Genomic DNA, 15,535 nt, shown 5'->3' with positions numbered 1-15,535 from the left:
ATCTCATCTGCCTTAGACGCAAACTCTGATAGAGAAATTGCCACGACAACTAGAAAATGCATTTCCCAGAAGTAGCTGATGTGATCAAGTTTGAATACATTTGAGATTTAGAATAGCTGAGCTGTTCTGATGGTTTAAAATGGTGTGCGGGGGGGGGGGGTTCATCACTTGTAGTAACCAGGAGAAGTGTTATTGACAGTATTCTTTCACATCTAGTTTATCGAGATAAGCTCACAAGACGATAAGGCTTGCCCCGTTAAGTCTCCTTGGAGGCTCAGCTTTTCACCAAAATGGAATTAACCTATGGGCTTTTTCTGTTATCCTTTTGACCTGACGTACATTTGTAGGCTAACCTTTGTACATGTGTCAATTAATCCTGTGTGGCTCATGAATATGGCCTTGGAGCTTGATGCTGAGAAGGCTCGGCATTGGAGGGTGGGGACAGAGTAAAACACACTTCCAAAGAAGACACGTATAGACAAGTCTGCTGTGTTCGCATATTTTATTAAAAAAAATGTTAGCATTTTTTATCTAATTATGCAATAACTATGGGAATTCTATTTTATGTTTGGGTAAAGTCAGTTACCCAAACATAAACAAAAGCGACACCAGCTGAAGGTGGTGTTGGTGCTGGACCAGCTGAAGGTAATGTTGGTGCTGGACCAGCTGAAGATGGTGTGAGTGCTGGACCAGCTGAAGGTGGTGTTAGAGCTGGACCAGTTGAAGATGGTGTTAGAGCTGGAGCTACTGAAGGTGGGGTAAGGGGTGGAACTACTGAAGGTGGTGTTAGAGGTGGACCAGCTGAAGGTGGGGTTAGAGGTGGAACAACTTAAGGTGGTGTTAGAGGTGGACCAGCTGAAGATGGTGTTAGAGGTGGACCAGCTGAAGGTGGTGTTAGAGGTGAAAAAGTTGAAGGTGGAGTTAGTGCTGAACCAGCTGAAGGTGGGGTTAGGGAGAGACCAGCTGAAGGTGGGGATAGAGGTGGACCAGCTGAAGGTGGTGTTGAAGGTGGTGTTAGAGGTGGTGTTGGAGGTGGTTAGAGGTGGTGTTAGAGGTGGTATTGGAGGTGGTGTTGGAGGTGGTGTAAGAGGTGGTGTTAGAGGTGGTGTTAGAGGTGGTGTTGGAGGTGGTGTAAGAAGTGGTGTTAGAGGCGGAGCTCAGCCAGCTGCTCCATCAGCTCCCTGAATGACGGTCGGTTCCGCGGTTCCGTCTGCCAGCAGCTCTGCATCAGGCGGTAAACCTCGGGGGGGCAGGCGGGCGGGGCAGGCATCCGGTACCCTGAACCACACAGACCACAGGGCGCTCAGACACACGGACACCACTACTATTGGATGCATGCTGACGTGACCCCTCAGGAACAGGCTGACCTGACCCCTGAGCACAGCGGGGGTCCGTACCTCTCTCCAGCTCGTCCCTTGTCTGCTGGTTGGACATGCTGGTGTAGGGGGTCATCCCCCTGGAGAAGGTCTCCCAGAGGACCACCCCAAAGCTCCACACGTCGCTCTCCGTGGTGTAGCGACCTGGGGTGGGGGGGAGAGGGAGGTTGGGCAGGAAGGGGAGGGAGAGCAGGGGGGAGGGAGGGAGGGGGGAGGGAGGGCAGGGAAGGCAGGGGGAGAGAGCAGCCTCAGTCAAACTGTTTGTGATCTGGTTTGCAGGCGAGCCCTGAAACAATGATCACCTCGTAACGAGCAGCCCTGAGGCACTGGAGCGAGGAGCGCTCGTTAATGTGTGAAGAGGAATGGAGTCCTGATCTTTGTTTAGTAATTAAAGGTGATGGTGACATTAGCCACGAAGGGGAACTGTTTCATGCCATGAAACAGTCCCTAAGGTGACCCGACGTTCACCTTAGGGAGCCTAGAGTTGAAGACTCTAGTCTCCTCTACAGACTTCCCATGATGCACCAATAGAGAGGGGCGGGGCTGTACCGTAGTTGAGGGCCTCGGGGGCGGTCCACTTGACGGGGACCTGGCGGAGGCCCCCCGTGGCCGAGTACACCCCGTCCTCCTCCTCGCGGGACATCCCGAAGTCACTGATCTTAACCACGTGCTGCTCGCCCACCAGACAGTTCCTCGCTGCCAGGTCCCTGAGAGGGGGACGGGGGGGAGGGAAAGAGAAAGAGAAAGAGAGAGAGAGAGAGAGAGAGAGAGAGAGAGAGAGAGAGAGAGAGAGAGAGAGAGAGAGAGAGAGAGAGAGAGAGAGAGAGAGAGAGAGAGAGAAAGAGAGAGAGAGGAAACAAAGCGAGAGCGAGAGAGATTATGGCCTTTCTGTGCATTGTATTCGTGGCTCTTCAGACTTTCCTCTTCAATCAACATAAAGCAAGCCTCATAATTCTACTTTAGTTGGGCTGATCTCTCTCATGGTTTGGTGTTGACCTGTGAATGCACTTCCTGTTCTCCAGGTAGTCCATTCCAGACGCAATGTCTGCCACCATGGTCACAAGCAGCCCAGGGGGGAGGCTTCTATCAGCAGCACGCACAAACGACAGGAAGTCACCACCTGTTACAACACACACACACACACACACACACACACACACACACACACACACACACACACACACACACACACACACACACACACACACACACACACACACACACACACACACACATCCCACATCAAAGTCAACGCTTTCAAATCAAAAGCGCAACATAACTTGGCAACGGCTCTGATGACATGGAAGGCTTGTTAGAAGAATTTTAGCGGAAGTTAAAACGTGGGTGTACACACACACACACGCGTGCGCTTGTTTCCACCCCTTGAAGGAATCTTGGCACAACAGAAAATGAAAACCTTCAAGACACTTTCTGACAGCAATGATGAATGGCCCTCTAATTAAATCAAACAGCCAGTGAGGGACTATAAGGAGCTATAAGGAGCTGTGAGGTGCTGTTAGAAGCTATAAGGAGCTATAAGGAGCTATGAGGAACTACAATGAGCTGTAAGGAGCTATAAAGAGCAGTGAGGAGTTGTAGGGAGCTATAAGGAGCAGTGAGGAGCTGTAAGGAGCAGTGAGGAGCTATAAGGAGCAGTGAGGAGCTGTAGGGAGCAGTGTACGCCCTCGCTGGCTGCAGAGCCCACCTTGGACCAGCTCCATGATGATGTAGATGGGCTGCTGCTGGGTGCACACCCCGATCAGCCTCACGATGTTGGGATGCTCGTATTGCTTCAGGATCCTGCAACACAAACCAGCCTTCAGCGTTCAGCCCCTGTGTGTGTGTTTGTGTTGGATGAGTGTGATGGTGTATGTCGGACTGGAGAAGGTGAGACAGTCTGCTGTGGGGCTGAGGGCTGACTCTGAACCTCTCTTTGTTTGAACCAACGTGGGATGACTGAAGGGTTGTGAGCAAACATACAACTTCAAACTAGGGGTGTAATGGTACACTAAAGTCACGGTTTGGTACGTACCTCGGTTTTTTAAGTCACGGTACGGTACGGTACGGTTCATAGTTAAGGGGAAAATGAATGGCCGTAGATCAGCAGCAATGAAAACACCAAGAGACTTGGCTATGGCATTTGCATTCCTGAATTCCCAGACAGGGGTTGTTGAAATAGTGTTGTGAGCTTGGTTTGCACAGCTAGTTTTTTTTTCACAGCAACGGTTATAGTAACACCTGGATGGTGCCTTTCAAATGCGTGTGCATGTTACAGTGCTGTACGTAGACATGGAGAGCCCTCTCCATGATAGCCGGGGAGCCTGGCGGAGACCCTCTCAGTAGCATACGTGCGCATCCAATATTTTTTAACTATCCGTCGACGCCATGGACCTATTGGTCGACGCAACGGAGACGGCAGGGGCTGTGATTGGTCATCTAACAAAATCGTTTCAGGAATCAGTTCTCCGGTTTGACTTTGCACCTTAATTACTTTGTACATTGTTTACTTTGCACCTTAAGAACCAATAAAACACCAAATAAGATTTGAAAAGCTTTGGAAGTTTATTTACAACACTGCTTACATGGTTTGCAGCTCAAGATAGATCGGGCGGTGAATTGCATTGCGTATCCGACATCCCGACTGAGAGCTGCTGAGGGGTCTCCTTAGTACGGAGTCGGATTACGGAGTCAGAGTATATACTTTTGGCTGAACGGTCCGGGTGGAACTCATTACATTCGCCATATTAAAGCTCCCATGGCATGAAAATCTCACTTTATGAGGTTTTCTAACATACATATGAGTTCCCCTAGCCTTCCTATGGTCCCCCAGTGGCTAAAACTTGCGTTCGGTGTAAAATTAGCACTAGGTTCGCCTTTGAAAAAACGGAGGCTGAAGTGAGGTGGTTTGGAATGTGATCCCATATATCGTCATAAAGGATCTAAGCTCCTCCCCTTTCACTGCCTTGCCAGCCCAGTGAATTTGGCCCGCCAATGAGACACGACCGTGCGAGCGCCATGTGTGTGTGTGTGATTACACACACTGTAACGCAAGTGCTGATGGTGTTATGGTGCATAACACATCAGTTGTTTGACGTCTCTTGTATTTCCACAACGAGACTGTAGTTGGGGTTATCTCAGCCATGGTTGAGAAGGAATTGGGGGAAGGGAACTTTGGCTTTGACTCCCTGAAGTACATGAACTGCGACATGCTGCCTGCCGCCGGTTGCCGCGAGGCACCACCGCCGCGAAGCAACACCGCCCGGCAGCGGGCAGCCGGCAGCAGGCAGCGCGCGGTTCAGTCTACTTCAGATTGATGTGAAAGTGGAAGAACCAGAGAACGCGACGAAGTCGTTTGTCATTCATAATATCGTCTGGCAACATGGTCTCACAGGAATCCGTGAAATGACTACGGTCGGACGCTTAACTCGAAATCCGTGGCCACATCACGGAAAAACGCTGATATCCGTGTGTGAGCCACGGAATAACAGTGTCATTTACTTGCATTTGAGCAAATTCCGTGGCCACATCACGGACAATTGAAGTGATTCCGTCAGACCACCACGGATTTTGAGTTAAGCCCCCGCTGTGGTCAAATGTGGCACACACACAGATTGAAGCGGGAGCACACACACAGATTGAAACGGGAATCTGTGTGTGTGCCACAGAATATCATTGTCATTTACTTGCATTGGAGCAACTTCCGTCGACACAACAAGGACAATTTAAGTGTTTCAGTGAGACCACCCCGGGTTTTGAGTTAAGCCCCCGTGGTCGACTCGCTCGTTGAAACGGGGATCCGTGTGTGAGCCACGGAACATCAGCGTCATTAACTTGCATTGGAGCGAATTCCGTGGCCACATCACGGAAATCGGCGTGTTTCCGTGATGTGTCCACGGATTTCGAGTTATTTGTCCGTAGTCATTTCACGGATTCCTGTGAGACCAGGTTGCGTCTGGAGGCGCACACAGCTTTTGGCTGTGAAAATATGTATTATATGATATAGATACCTATGCATTATATGATCTTATTTAGATATAGAGCTCCAGGACTGCAACTCAAGTGTTGTACACTTCCTTGTTATTTGGATAACCTGCTGTTGGTGTTTGGCGCATAACACGTCGGACTCTCGTCTCTGGTATTTCCACAACGAGACTCGTAGTGTGGGTTACCTCAGCCATGGTTGAGAATGAATTGGGGGAAAGGAACTTTGGCTTTGACTCCCTCAAGAACATGAACCACAACATGGAGGAGAAAGAGATTGTTGGCCGCGAATGTCTCCCGTTTGAGCCCCGCTTCTCGCTGCCGAGGGACCCCCGCCTCAGCGCTGCAGGAGGCGGTGGAGCCTAATGGTACGAACACACCAAACGCGTAACCCGCGTAAGATTTACGTGCGTAACGCAGCTAAAATGTTGCTTGACCATTTTGTGTCAAAAATGGTCCTACGCAGCTACGCGCCTAGGTGAGTCCATGTCCATGCAAGTGAACGGAGCGTTCCCTCTTCGTCATAACTATCAAACCAAACATCCTTCACATTCACCGAGCGAACATTACGAAAGTAAAATGCACATTTCTCGCTAAAAATGTTTCCATAAACGCATTTAATGGCGTAACTATGTTACTATTTCCACCCAGAATAAAGAAAGTTGTCGGCCGTGGCTGCGCTGGAGTCCGAGGTAGGAAACCCAAACGCCGCCGTGTTTGGGTGATAGAGTTTAGATCGGGTTAGATTAAATAATCTCGGATATAAATAACAATAATCGGGTTAAATAACTTCACATGGTGTGCCTGGTGTGTTTCCAGGATTCGAGGCGGTGGTCCCTCGGCAGCGAGGCTGCGGCAGGAGACAACCGCGGTCAACAATCGCGGGCAACAATCCCTTTCTCCTCCATGTCGAAGTTCAGTCTACTTCAGATTGATGTGGACGTGGAAGCACCAAAGACATTGGAGAACCCGACGCGGTCTTTTGAGATTCATAATATCGTCTGGAGGCTCATATAGCTCTTGGCCGTGACAATATATATTATATGATATAGATATCTATTTATAATATGATATTATTTAGATATAGAGCTCCAGGACTCCCGTGTGTTATAGAATATATATACAGAACACTGCTAAAGGCTGTGTGCACCTCGCCATTGCGATACATCCACTGTAAACAGAGCGCATGGTACCGTGGCTGCAAGCTGCTCAGGGCCACAGCCCCACCCTCCTCCTTGACCCTTCTTCTAATACAAGGGTGGGGAACCTTTTTCACATCAAGGGCCATTTCAATTTTTCCAAAGTCCTCAGAGGGCCGTACCATTATGAACACATAACTAAAGATGAAAAAAAAGACAAAAAAAGTCTATAACTGCTGTGTTACTAAGCCTCATGTTTGCTGCATTTCTAGACTCACCTAATGTGATGGCTGGAACTGTTTTTCTCTAGCAAGGCGTCTGATGTCAGCTGGCAGTGATGATGATGCTACTCCAGGGATGGGCAACTTTCATGATAAAGAGGGCCACATTTTTTATCATAACCATCGGAGGGCCACATGACTGCACACTTCAACTATACGTGAGCTGAGAGAAGCTACATAATTTTGAATTTGGTAGATGATTTCCTGTATTCTGGTGCATTTTGGCGATGGCCACTACCTAAAAAATCGTCCAGAATCATAACCTATGTACGGTATGTTAATTGAACCAACATACATTAATTTCATGTTTTCCATGCTCAAACAGCCACATGAATGGTCAGTATTTTTATCAGTGCAAAGGGCTCACATACATCATCATTCAATGAAGTCAAAAAACTGAAAAACAGTGGCCCAACATTAAGTGCAACAACTCAATGAACTCAAACCCAACAAGCAGTTGTAGTAGTTGTAGTGGCGACTTAAGTGGATATCTTTAATGACTGATATCGCTTCTAAGCAAACTAGACGCATGGGTTTGCCTTTGAATTCTATGAATTCTTCTCATCTTTCTTGAACAAGTTTTCTGTAACTCGATCAATTATTATTATTATAATTATTATTATTATTTTTTTTTAATTATGTGCAGGCTGAGTGGGCATGCGGGCCACGGGCCACATGCCCGCGGGCCGCACGCCAGTTCCCCATCCCTGTTCTAATATCTAAATTAAAGCATCCATAACGTAGCATGCCATGGGACCTTTAACGCCATGTACGCCACATTTACGCACCGCGGTAGACCTCTGTAACCGTGCCGAAGTGCCTGTACCGTGACTATTCGGTACAAATACGTGTACCGTTACAGCCCTTCTTCAAACAGACAATGTCAAACACACAACGTCAAATCCACAACGTCAAACACACAACATCAAAAAGACAACGTCAAACAAACAACATCAAACACACAACGTCAGACACACAACGTCAAACACACAACGTTAAACACACAACGTCAACAGACAGCGTCAAACACACAACGTCAAACACACAACGTCAAACAGACAAAACAGTGAAACGAGGGGAAGGAGATCAAGTGGAGAGAGAGAGAGAGAGAGAGAGAGAGAGAGAGAGAGAGAGAGAGAGAGAGAGAGAGAGAGAGAGACAGAGACAGAGACAGAGAGAGACAGAGACAGAGACAGAGACAGAGAGAGACAGAGACAGAGACAGAGACAGAGAGACAGGTTCATGTGAATTTATGTATGTAGTGTTTATGTGTTTGGACATGTTACTGTCGCCGTGTGTGTGTGTGTGTGTGTGTGTGTGTGTGTGTGTGTGTGTGTGTGTGTGTGTGTGTGTGTGTGTGTGTGTGTGTGTGTGTGTGTGTGTGTGTGTGTGTGTGTGTGTGTGTGTGTGTGCGTGCGTGTGCTTGCAACTAACCTGGCCTCCATGAGGAACCTCTTCTTGGTCTCGGGCGGCAGGTCCTCTCTGCAGGCCTTCACCGCCACCGCCGTGTTGTCAAAGCGCAGCCGGCCGCTGTACACCTCGCCGAAGTTACCCTGGGACGCACACGCACGCGCGAACACACGCACACACATGGACGCACACACACACATACAAAAACACACACACAAACACACATACACACAAACAAACCTGAAGTCAGCCCCCAGAAACCTAAGCAGCCCTTAGACTTCTGAGATCACATTTGGGGGTAACATGTGGGGGTGATGTGTGGGGGTTACCCACCCGTCCGATACTGGGTCCCAGGATGACGTCATCGTGCTCCAACACCCACTTATCCTGGCACAGAGAACGGTAGAGCGAGTAGAGCTAGTCTGAGCACGGAACCGCAGGAGAGAGAGAAGAGGCAGGAAGAACAGGGCGTGTCTGTGTGCGTGCGTGCGTGCGTTTGTGGGGGGGGGGGGGGGGGGGTGTGTGTGTGTGGGGGTGTGTGTGTGTGCAGAGATGAGTGCAGACGGGGCCTAGGGTGATTAGTACCTTAATAACAGGTGTAATAAGTAAGGAATAATCACCGAGAGGCCGGGCAATAAACAGTTTGATATGCCCGGCTCGTGGACGGCTTACAGCCCGAGACGAAGTCGAGGGCGGTAACCTTCCGCGAGCCGGGCATATCAAACTGTTTATTGCCCCGCCTTGAGGTGATTATTCCGTTTATTCTACTTCGCGCCGGCCAACATAATAAAACAATTCAAATACTTTAATAATTAGCCTTTTTCTTATTCGTATTGCATGCTTATTAAATGTATGCTCTGTTTAAGTTCATCTCCCTCGAAAAGTAGTTCCCTTTAGAACTACGGTGAATAACGTTAGCTCAACTGTAGGTAACGCGTTTCTATAGCAACCACACAAGGTTGCAACTGATCACTAGTTTAACAACGTAGTTGTTACATTCGTATCAAGTCAGCTTTAATGACGATCGATCAAACATGCACTCCTTGGTTTATTTTTACAACGGACCTCATGTTTGAAATGTATGTGATAGAAAACGATACAAGCGGCGTATTGATCTACTGTGCTCAGTCAGCAGCAAGTAGAACCGACAAGTCAGCGGGCAATATGCCGGATTAATGCACCCCTCCCAGCCAATTAGAATCGAGCATTCTTAAATGAAGTAGAATAAGAGTGATTATTACCTTAACAACAGGTGTTTTAAGGAAAATGTCTGTCTTGGCTGTGACAGTCTGTCCTGAAGAAATAAGGTGATTTATCAGCAATGGCACCGTTGCAAATTGTTCTTTATCCAGCCGGTACAAGTTCTGTCACACACAAACACAAACACACACACACACACACACACACACACACACACACACACACACACACACACACACACACACACACACACACACAAACGAAGAAGACAGATGAACACCTTTTATAAATGTGTCAGTGATTGATGTTTGGATATGGGTGTTACTTCTTCAGTTCATTATGGCAGACCAACTTCATTCAGTACACACATATCCTACACCAGTAAACACCAGTACTAGACCAGTACACACCAGTCGTCCCCCAGTCCCCACGTTGGCCTACACCAGTACACACCAGTCCTCCCATTCCTCCCAGTACCCACGTTGGCCTACACGAGTGCTCCACCTGTTTTCCACCAGTCCTCCCAGTTCTCCCCCAGTCCTGCCAGTCGTCCCAGTACCCACGTTGGCCTCCCCCAGTCCTCCCCTAGTCCTCCCAGTCCTCCCCCAGTCCTCCCAGTACCCACATTGTTCTGCTGGATAAGGAAGTGGCGGCAGCTTCCCGCCCAGTGGACCGACAGCACGTTCTCCGCTTTGCCCTGGCTCCTCCGCACCAGGAACTCCCCGTCGCCCCGGAGCAGCTCCTGGACCTCCAGACGGGGGATGACCCCGTGGTACCACGCCTGCTTCTCCAGGGGGCGCTCCACCTCGGGGACCGCCTCCTGGGCCGGGGGCAGCTGGGGGGGGGGGGGGGGGGGTGGGGGGGGTGAGAGGGGGAACTGGGAGCCACAACGGTCTGCTGCAGGAGGCCCGGCCAGGAGGCGGGATCTCAGGTTCACCGGATGTGTTGGAGATAACCTGGTCTGAGTTAACCCCGCCCACTAGCAGGTCTGAGATAACCCCGCCCACTAGCAGGTCTGAGATAACCCCGCCCACTAGCAGGTCTGAGTTAACCCGCCCACTAGCAGGTCTGAGTTAACCCCGCCCACTAGCAGGTCTGAGATAACCCCACCCACTAGCAGGTCTGAGATAACCCCGCCCACTAGCAGGTCTGAGATAACCCCGCCCACTAGCAGGTCTGAGTTAACCCCGCCCACTAGCAGGTCTGAGTTAACCCCGCCCACTAGCAGGTCTGAGTTAACCCCGCCCACTAGCAGGTCTGAGATAACCCCGCCCACTAGCAGGTCTGAGATAACCCCGCCCACTAGCAGGTCTGAGATAACCCCGCCCACTAGCAGGTCTGAGTTAACCCCGCCTACTAGCAGGTCAGAGATAACCCCGCCCACTAGCAGGTCTGGGATAACCCCGCCCCTAACAGTTCTGAGTTAACCCCGCCCACTAGCAGGTCTGAGATAACCCCGCCCACTAGCAGGTCTGAGATAACCCCGCCTACTAGCAGGTCAGAGATAACCCCGCCCACTAGCAGGTCTGGGATAACCCCGCCCCTAGCAGTTCTGAGTTAACCCCGCCCACTAGCAGGTCTGAGATAACCCCGCCCACTAGCAGGTCTGAGATAGCCCCGCCCACTAGCAGGTCTGACTTAACACAGCCTACTAGCAGGTCAGAGATAACCCCGCCCACTAGCAGGTCTGGGATAACCCCGCCCCTAGCAGATAGGAGATAACCCCGCCCACTAGCAGGTCTGAGATAACCCCGCCCACTAGCAGGTCTGAGTTAACCCCGCCCCTAGCAGTTCTGAGTTAACCCCGCCCCTAGCAGATAGGAGATAACCCCGCCCACTAGCAGGTCTGAGATTACCCCGCCCCCTACCAGCTGTCACCTAACTGGTTCAGACAACAAACCAGTTGATATTCTCAGTCATCCAGTACTGATCTGTAAGTCTCCGTATAAGTCTCTAAAGTCTATAAGTCTATAAAAAACTCTATATAAGTCTATGCATAAGTCTAGTATACGACTCTGTATAAGTCTGGAGGAGAAGAAGAGTGAATCTAAATAAGTAGAGGTGTGTGTTGGTCTGGGTGGACTGGTTTGGCGCCCTGTTCAGGTGAAGCACCATGAAGGAGTGTGGAGCACGAGTTGTGACCTTGGGGATAATTTGGTTCATCAGCAGTTCAACTGCTCTGGAATGCTGCGGTAATTTGATAGGAACGCTGATAGGGAGCGCGGTAGAATAAAAACAGAAAAAGTATTGGGATTCAGATAATCATGGGTCTGAACAGGTTGGTCATTACCATGTATCTGAACAGGTTGGTCATTACCATGTATCAGGTGGGTCATTACCATGTATCTGAACAGGTGGGTCATTACCTGGCATCAGGTGGGTCATTACCTGGTATCAGGTGGGTCATTACCATTTATTAGGTGGGTCATTACCATGTATCAGGTGGGTCATTCCCTGGTATCTGGGTCATTACCATGTATCTGGGTCATTACCTGGTATCTGGGTCTGAACAGGTTGGTCATTACCTGTTATCTGGGTCATTACATGTATCTGGTTCATTACCATGTATCAGGTGGGTCATTACCATGTATCAGGTTTTTCATTACCATGTATCAGGTGGGTCATTACCATGTATCTGGGTCATTACCTGGTATCTGGGTCATTACCTGGTATCTGGGTCTGAACAGGCCGCCCAGGTGGGTCAGGATCCCATCCATACTGAGGAGGGTGGAGCTGTTCTTCTCCTCCTGAAGACCACCGCAGTACAGAGCGTATTAAAGAGAAGACCACCGCAGTACAGACCGTATTAAAGAGAACACCACAGCAGCAGTACAGACCGTATTACATAGAAGACCACAGCAGCAGTACAGACCGTATTAAAGAGAACACCACCGCAGTACAGACCGTATTAAAGAGAAGACCACAGCAGCAGTACAGACCGTATTACATAGAAGACCACAGCAGCAGTACAGACCGTATTACATAGAAGACCACAGCAGCAGTACAGACCGTATTACAGAGAACACCACCGCAGTACAGACCGTATTAAAGAGAACACCACAGCAGCAGTACAGACCGTATTAAAGAGAACACCACAGCAGCAGTACAGACCGTATTAAAGAGAACACCACCGCAGTACAGACCGTATTACAGAGAACACCACCGCAGTACAGACCGTATTACAGAGAACACCACCGCAGTACAGACTGTATTAAAGAGAAGACACAATCAGCAGTACAGTATTAAAAGAGCAAGTGAAGGTGTAGCTTCTTGGGAAAGGTATTTTGGTCCCGGGCCAAGAGGTTATTTTCATTTAATTAAATCTTAGAATTGTTGTGTGTAAAGATGATCTATGACAGGATAATCCCTTTACACTAGTCATAGCTGGCCTCATGTCGACGCCCATATCAACACCGGTTTACAATAACCATCTCATGTCTGAACGGTCGCAGCAGGTATGTGTGGTTGGGTGAGGCCCGCGAGCTGTGCTGTGTTTATCTAGCAGGTCTTCAGTGTGTGGCTCCTCTCTGAGTGTTTGTTCTGCTCAGAGTCTCCAGTCTGTCACTGGGGGAGTTGTGAGTGATGGGGGTGACAGCAGCGAGAGTGAAGCCAAGAGTCCTACAGGCTGAGCTTCACCACAGGTTGAAGACGAGGAAGTTTGGTCTTATTATGGGATGGTGTTCAAAAAGGACGGTAGAGGAGCAGGAAGAGGAGGAGAGGAGGAGAGAGGAGGGGAGAGGAGGTGCAGGGAGAGAGAGGAGGAGCAGGGAGATAGAGGAGGAGCAGGGAAAGAGAGGAGGAGCAGGGAGAGAGAGGAGGAGAGAGGAGGAGCAGGGAGAGAGAGGAGGAGGAGCAGGGGGAGGAGGAGAGAGGAGGGGAGAGGAGGAGCAGGGAGAGAGAGGAGGAGGAGCAGGGAGAGAGAGGAGGAGCAGGGAGAGAGAGGAGGAGGAGCAGGGAGAGAAGAAGACATGGACATTTTGGTGGAGTAATGGGGTGCCTTGGAGTTAGGGACACTAAATGAATGAGTGTGTGGTGTTTGGCGCGTGTGTGTGTAATATACTTTTCTAAAGTGCACTCACGCTGGTGTTGGCGGGGGCCCCGGGGCCCGGCTCCTCCTCCGGCAGCAGCCCCGGGGGCGGCTCCCTGGAGCCCAGGACGTGGAAGGCCTGCTCCAGGGCTTGCCGCTGCGCCTCCAGCCGCGCCCGCCGGCCCATGGACAGCGCCACCTGCTGGCGGAACTCCTCCAGCAGCTGCCTCTTGCTGAACTGGTACACCCTGCACCACGCACACACACACACGCACACGCACACGCACACACGCACACACGCACACACAGACACACACACACACACACACACACACACAGACACAGACACAGACACACACACACACACACACACACACACACACACACACACACACACACACACACACCAGGGTATTCAGCTGATGTTCAGTAGCTGTTTGCTTGGTTAGCTCCTTTAGCTCCGTTAGGTCTGTTAGCTCAATTAGCTCTGTTAGCTCCGTTAGCTCCGTTATTCGTAAGCTCCTTTAGCTCCGTTAGCTCCTTTAGCTCTGTTAGCTCCGTTAGCTCCGTTAGCTCCGTTAGCTCCATTAGCTCCGTTAGCTCCGTTAGCTCTGTTAGCTCTGTTAGCTCACCTCTGGCCCCCGGCGGGGGAGCAGTCCTTGGCCACCTCCAGGTCGTGCTCCAGCTGCTCAACCGAGGCCTGCTGGCCGCCCAGCCCCACGGCCACGCCCATCAGCTCCTCCTCCAGAGCAGTCAGCCTGGAAGAGGAAGAGGAGAGAGGAGGAGGAGGAGGACGAGGAGGAGGAGGAGGAGGAGGAGAGAGGAGAGAGGAGGAGGAGGAGGAGGAGGAGGAGGAGGAGAGAGGAGGATATAGGAGGAGGGGAGGAGAGGAGAAGAGGGCAGGGAGAGAGAGGAGCAGGTTTAGGTACATTCAGAGTGTGTGTGTGTGTGTGTGTGTGTGTGTGTGTGTGTGTGTGTGTGTGTGTGTGTGTGTGTGTGTGTGTGTGTGTGTGTGTGTGTGTGTGTGTGTGTGTGTGTGTGTGTGTGTGTGTTTAGTATGGAAGACATGAAGGACAGGATGCACAAAGGGACACTACACTACAATAACTACTGACTGATACAGTCTTTATTATCTGCTCCATTATGTGAATGAGTATTTATTATATAAGTGTGGTTCTGACCGATGCTGCAAGCTCTCCACCGTGAACTCAGTGAGCTTCAGCTCCCCCGGACTCAGCATCTCCACGTCCTCCAGGACCACCCAGTCCGGATCCGGGAGGGACGGGACCTCCCCCACAGACCTACACACACACAGACAAGGAGACACACACACACACAGACAAGGAGACACACACACAGAGACAAGGAGACACACACACACACACAGACAAGGAGACACACACACAGACAAGGAGACACACACACAGACAAGGAGACACACACAAAGAGACAAGGAGACACACACATAGAGACAAGGAGACACACACACACAGACAAGGAGACACACACACAGACAAGGAGACACACACACAGACAAGGAGACACACACACAGACAAGGAGACACACACACGGGGACACAGACACACAGACAAGGAGAAACACACACGGAGACACACACAGAGACAAGGAGACAAACAGACACAGACACGGACACACACACAAACAAACACATACACACACACACACACACACAAATTCAGAGACACACACGGAGAGACACACACACACAAACCATTGTTATTGTTCTGTCTTATGGCCCGGTCAGACTACACGATTTCGATTTCACGACGAAATGTTTGGCATGTCAGAATTTTTTGGGGAATCGCATGACGTATACATTGTTGACATAAGCCGCGTTTACATGGCACATCTGATCCGCATAGATTTCTATGCGGCATAGATCTGTTCCTAAAATGTGTTCCGAATGTACTGTATACATGGCAGTAAAAAAAGTGTCCGTTATGTCTCTCGCGCACACCTGACACATCTCTGGACCGGCGGCGACATAATGGATGTCTTATCACTATCTGGGATTTTAAATTTGATTTTAATGAAAGCACAGCAGGAGAGAGCTTTTCTCTGCCTGCTCCTTCAATTAAGAAGGAGTAGGACAGCGCAGC

General features: G+C 50.1%; 1 protein-coding gene across 1 annotated transcript in view; it reads right to left on the bottom strand.

Annotated features, from left to right (window-relative positions):
* Positions 1–390: 390 nt before the first annotated feature.
* Positions 391–15,535, bottom strand: part of fes (FES proto-oncogene, tyrosine kinase) — a 24,798-nt gene continuing 9,653 nt past the window's right edge. The window contains exons 6-18 of the mRNA XM_056608145.1: positions 14,596–14,715; positions 14,047–14,172; positions 13,467–13,662; positions 12,054–12,134; positions 10,013–10,222; positions 9,429–9,551; positions 8,521–8,574; positions 8,212–8,330; positions 3,082–3,176; positions 2,373–2,496; positions 1,926–2,083; positions 1,398–1,520; positions 391–1,278 (exon numbers count right to left, since the gene is read on the bottom strand). Coding sequence (XP_056464120.1) covers positions 1,145–1,278; positions 1,398–1,520; positions 1,926–2,083; positions 2,373–2,496; positions 3,082–3,176; positions 8,212–8,330; positions 8,521–8,574; positions 9,429–9,551; positions 10,013–10,222; positions 12,054–12,134; positions 13,467–13,662; positions 14,047–14,172; positions 14,596–14,715 — 1,663 coding nt within the window. The 3' untranslated portion in view covers positions 391–1,144. The remainder of the gene's footprint in view (positions 1,279–1,397; positions 1,521–1,925; positions 2,084–2,372; positions 2,497–3,081; positions 3,177–8,211; positions 8,331–8,520; positions 8,575–9,428; positions 9,552–10,012; positions 10,223–12,053; positions 12,135–13,466; positions 13,663–14,046; positions 14,173–14,595; positions 14,716–15,535) is intronic.

This window comes from Gadus chalcogrammus, chromosome 14, assembly GCF_026213295.1.
Source record: "Gadus chalcogrammus isolate NIFS_2021 chromosome 14, NIFS_Gcha_1.0, whole genome shotgun sequence".
NCBI lineage: Eukaryota > Metazoa > Chordata > Actinopteri > Gadiformes > Gadidae > Gadus > Gadus chalcogrammus.
This window is presented reverse-complemented; position numbering and strand designations above follow the sequence as displayed.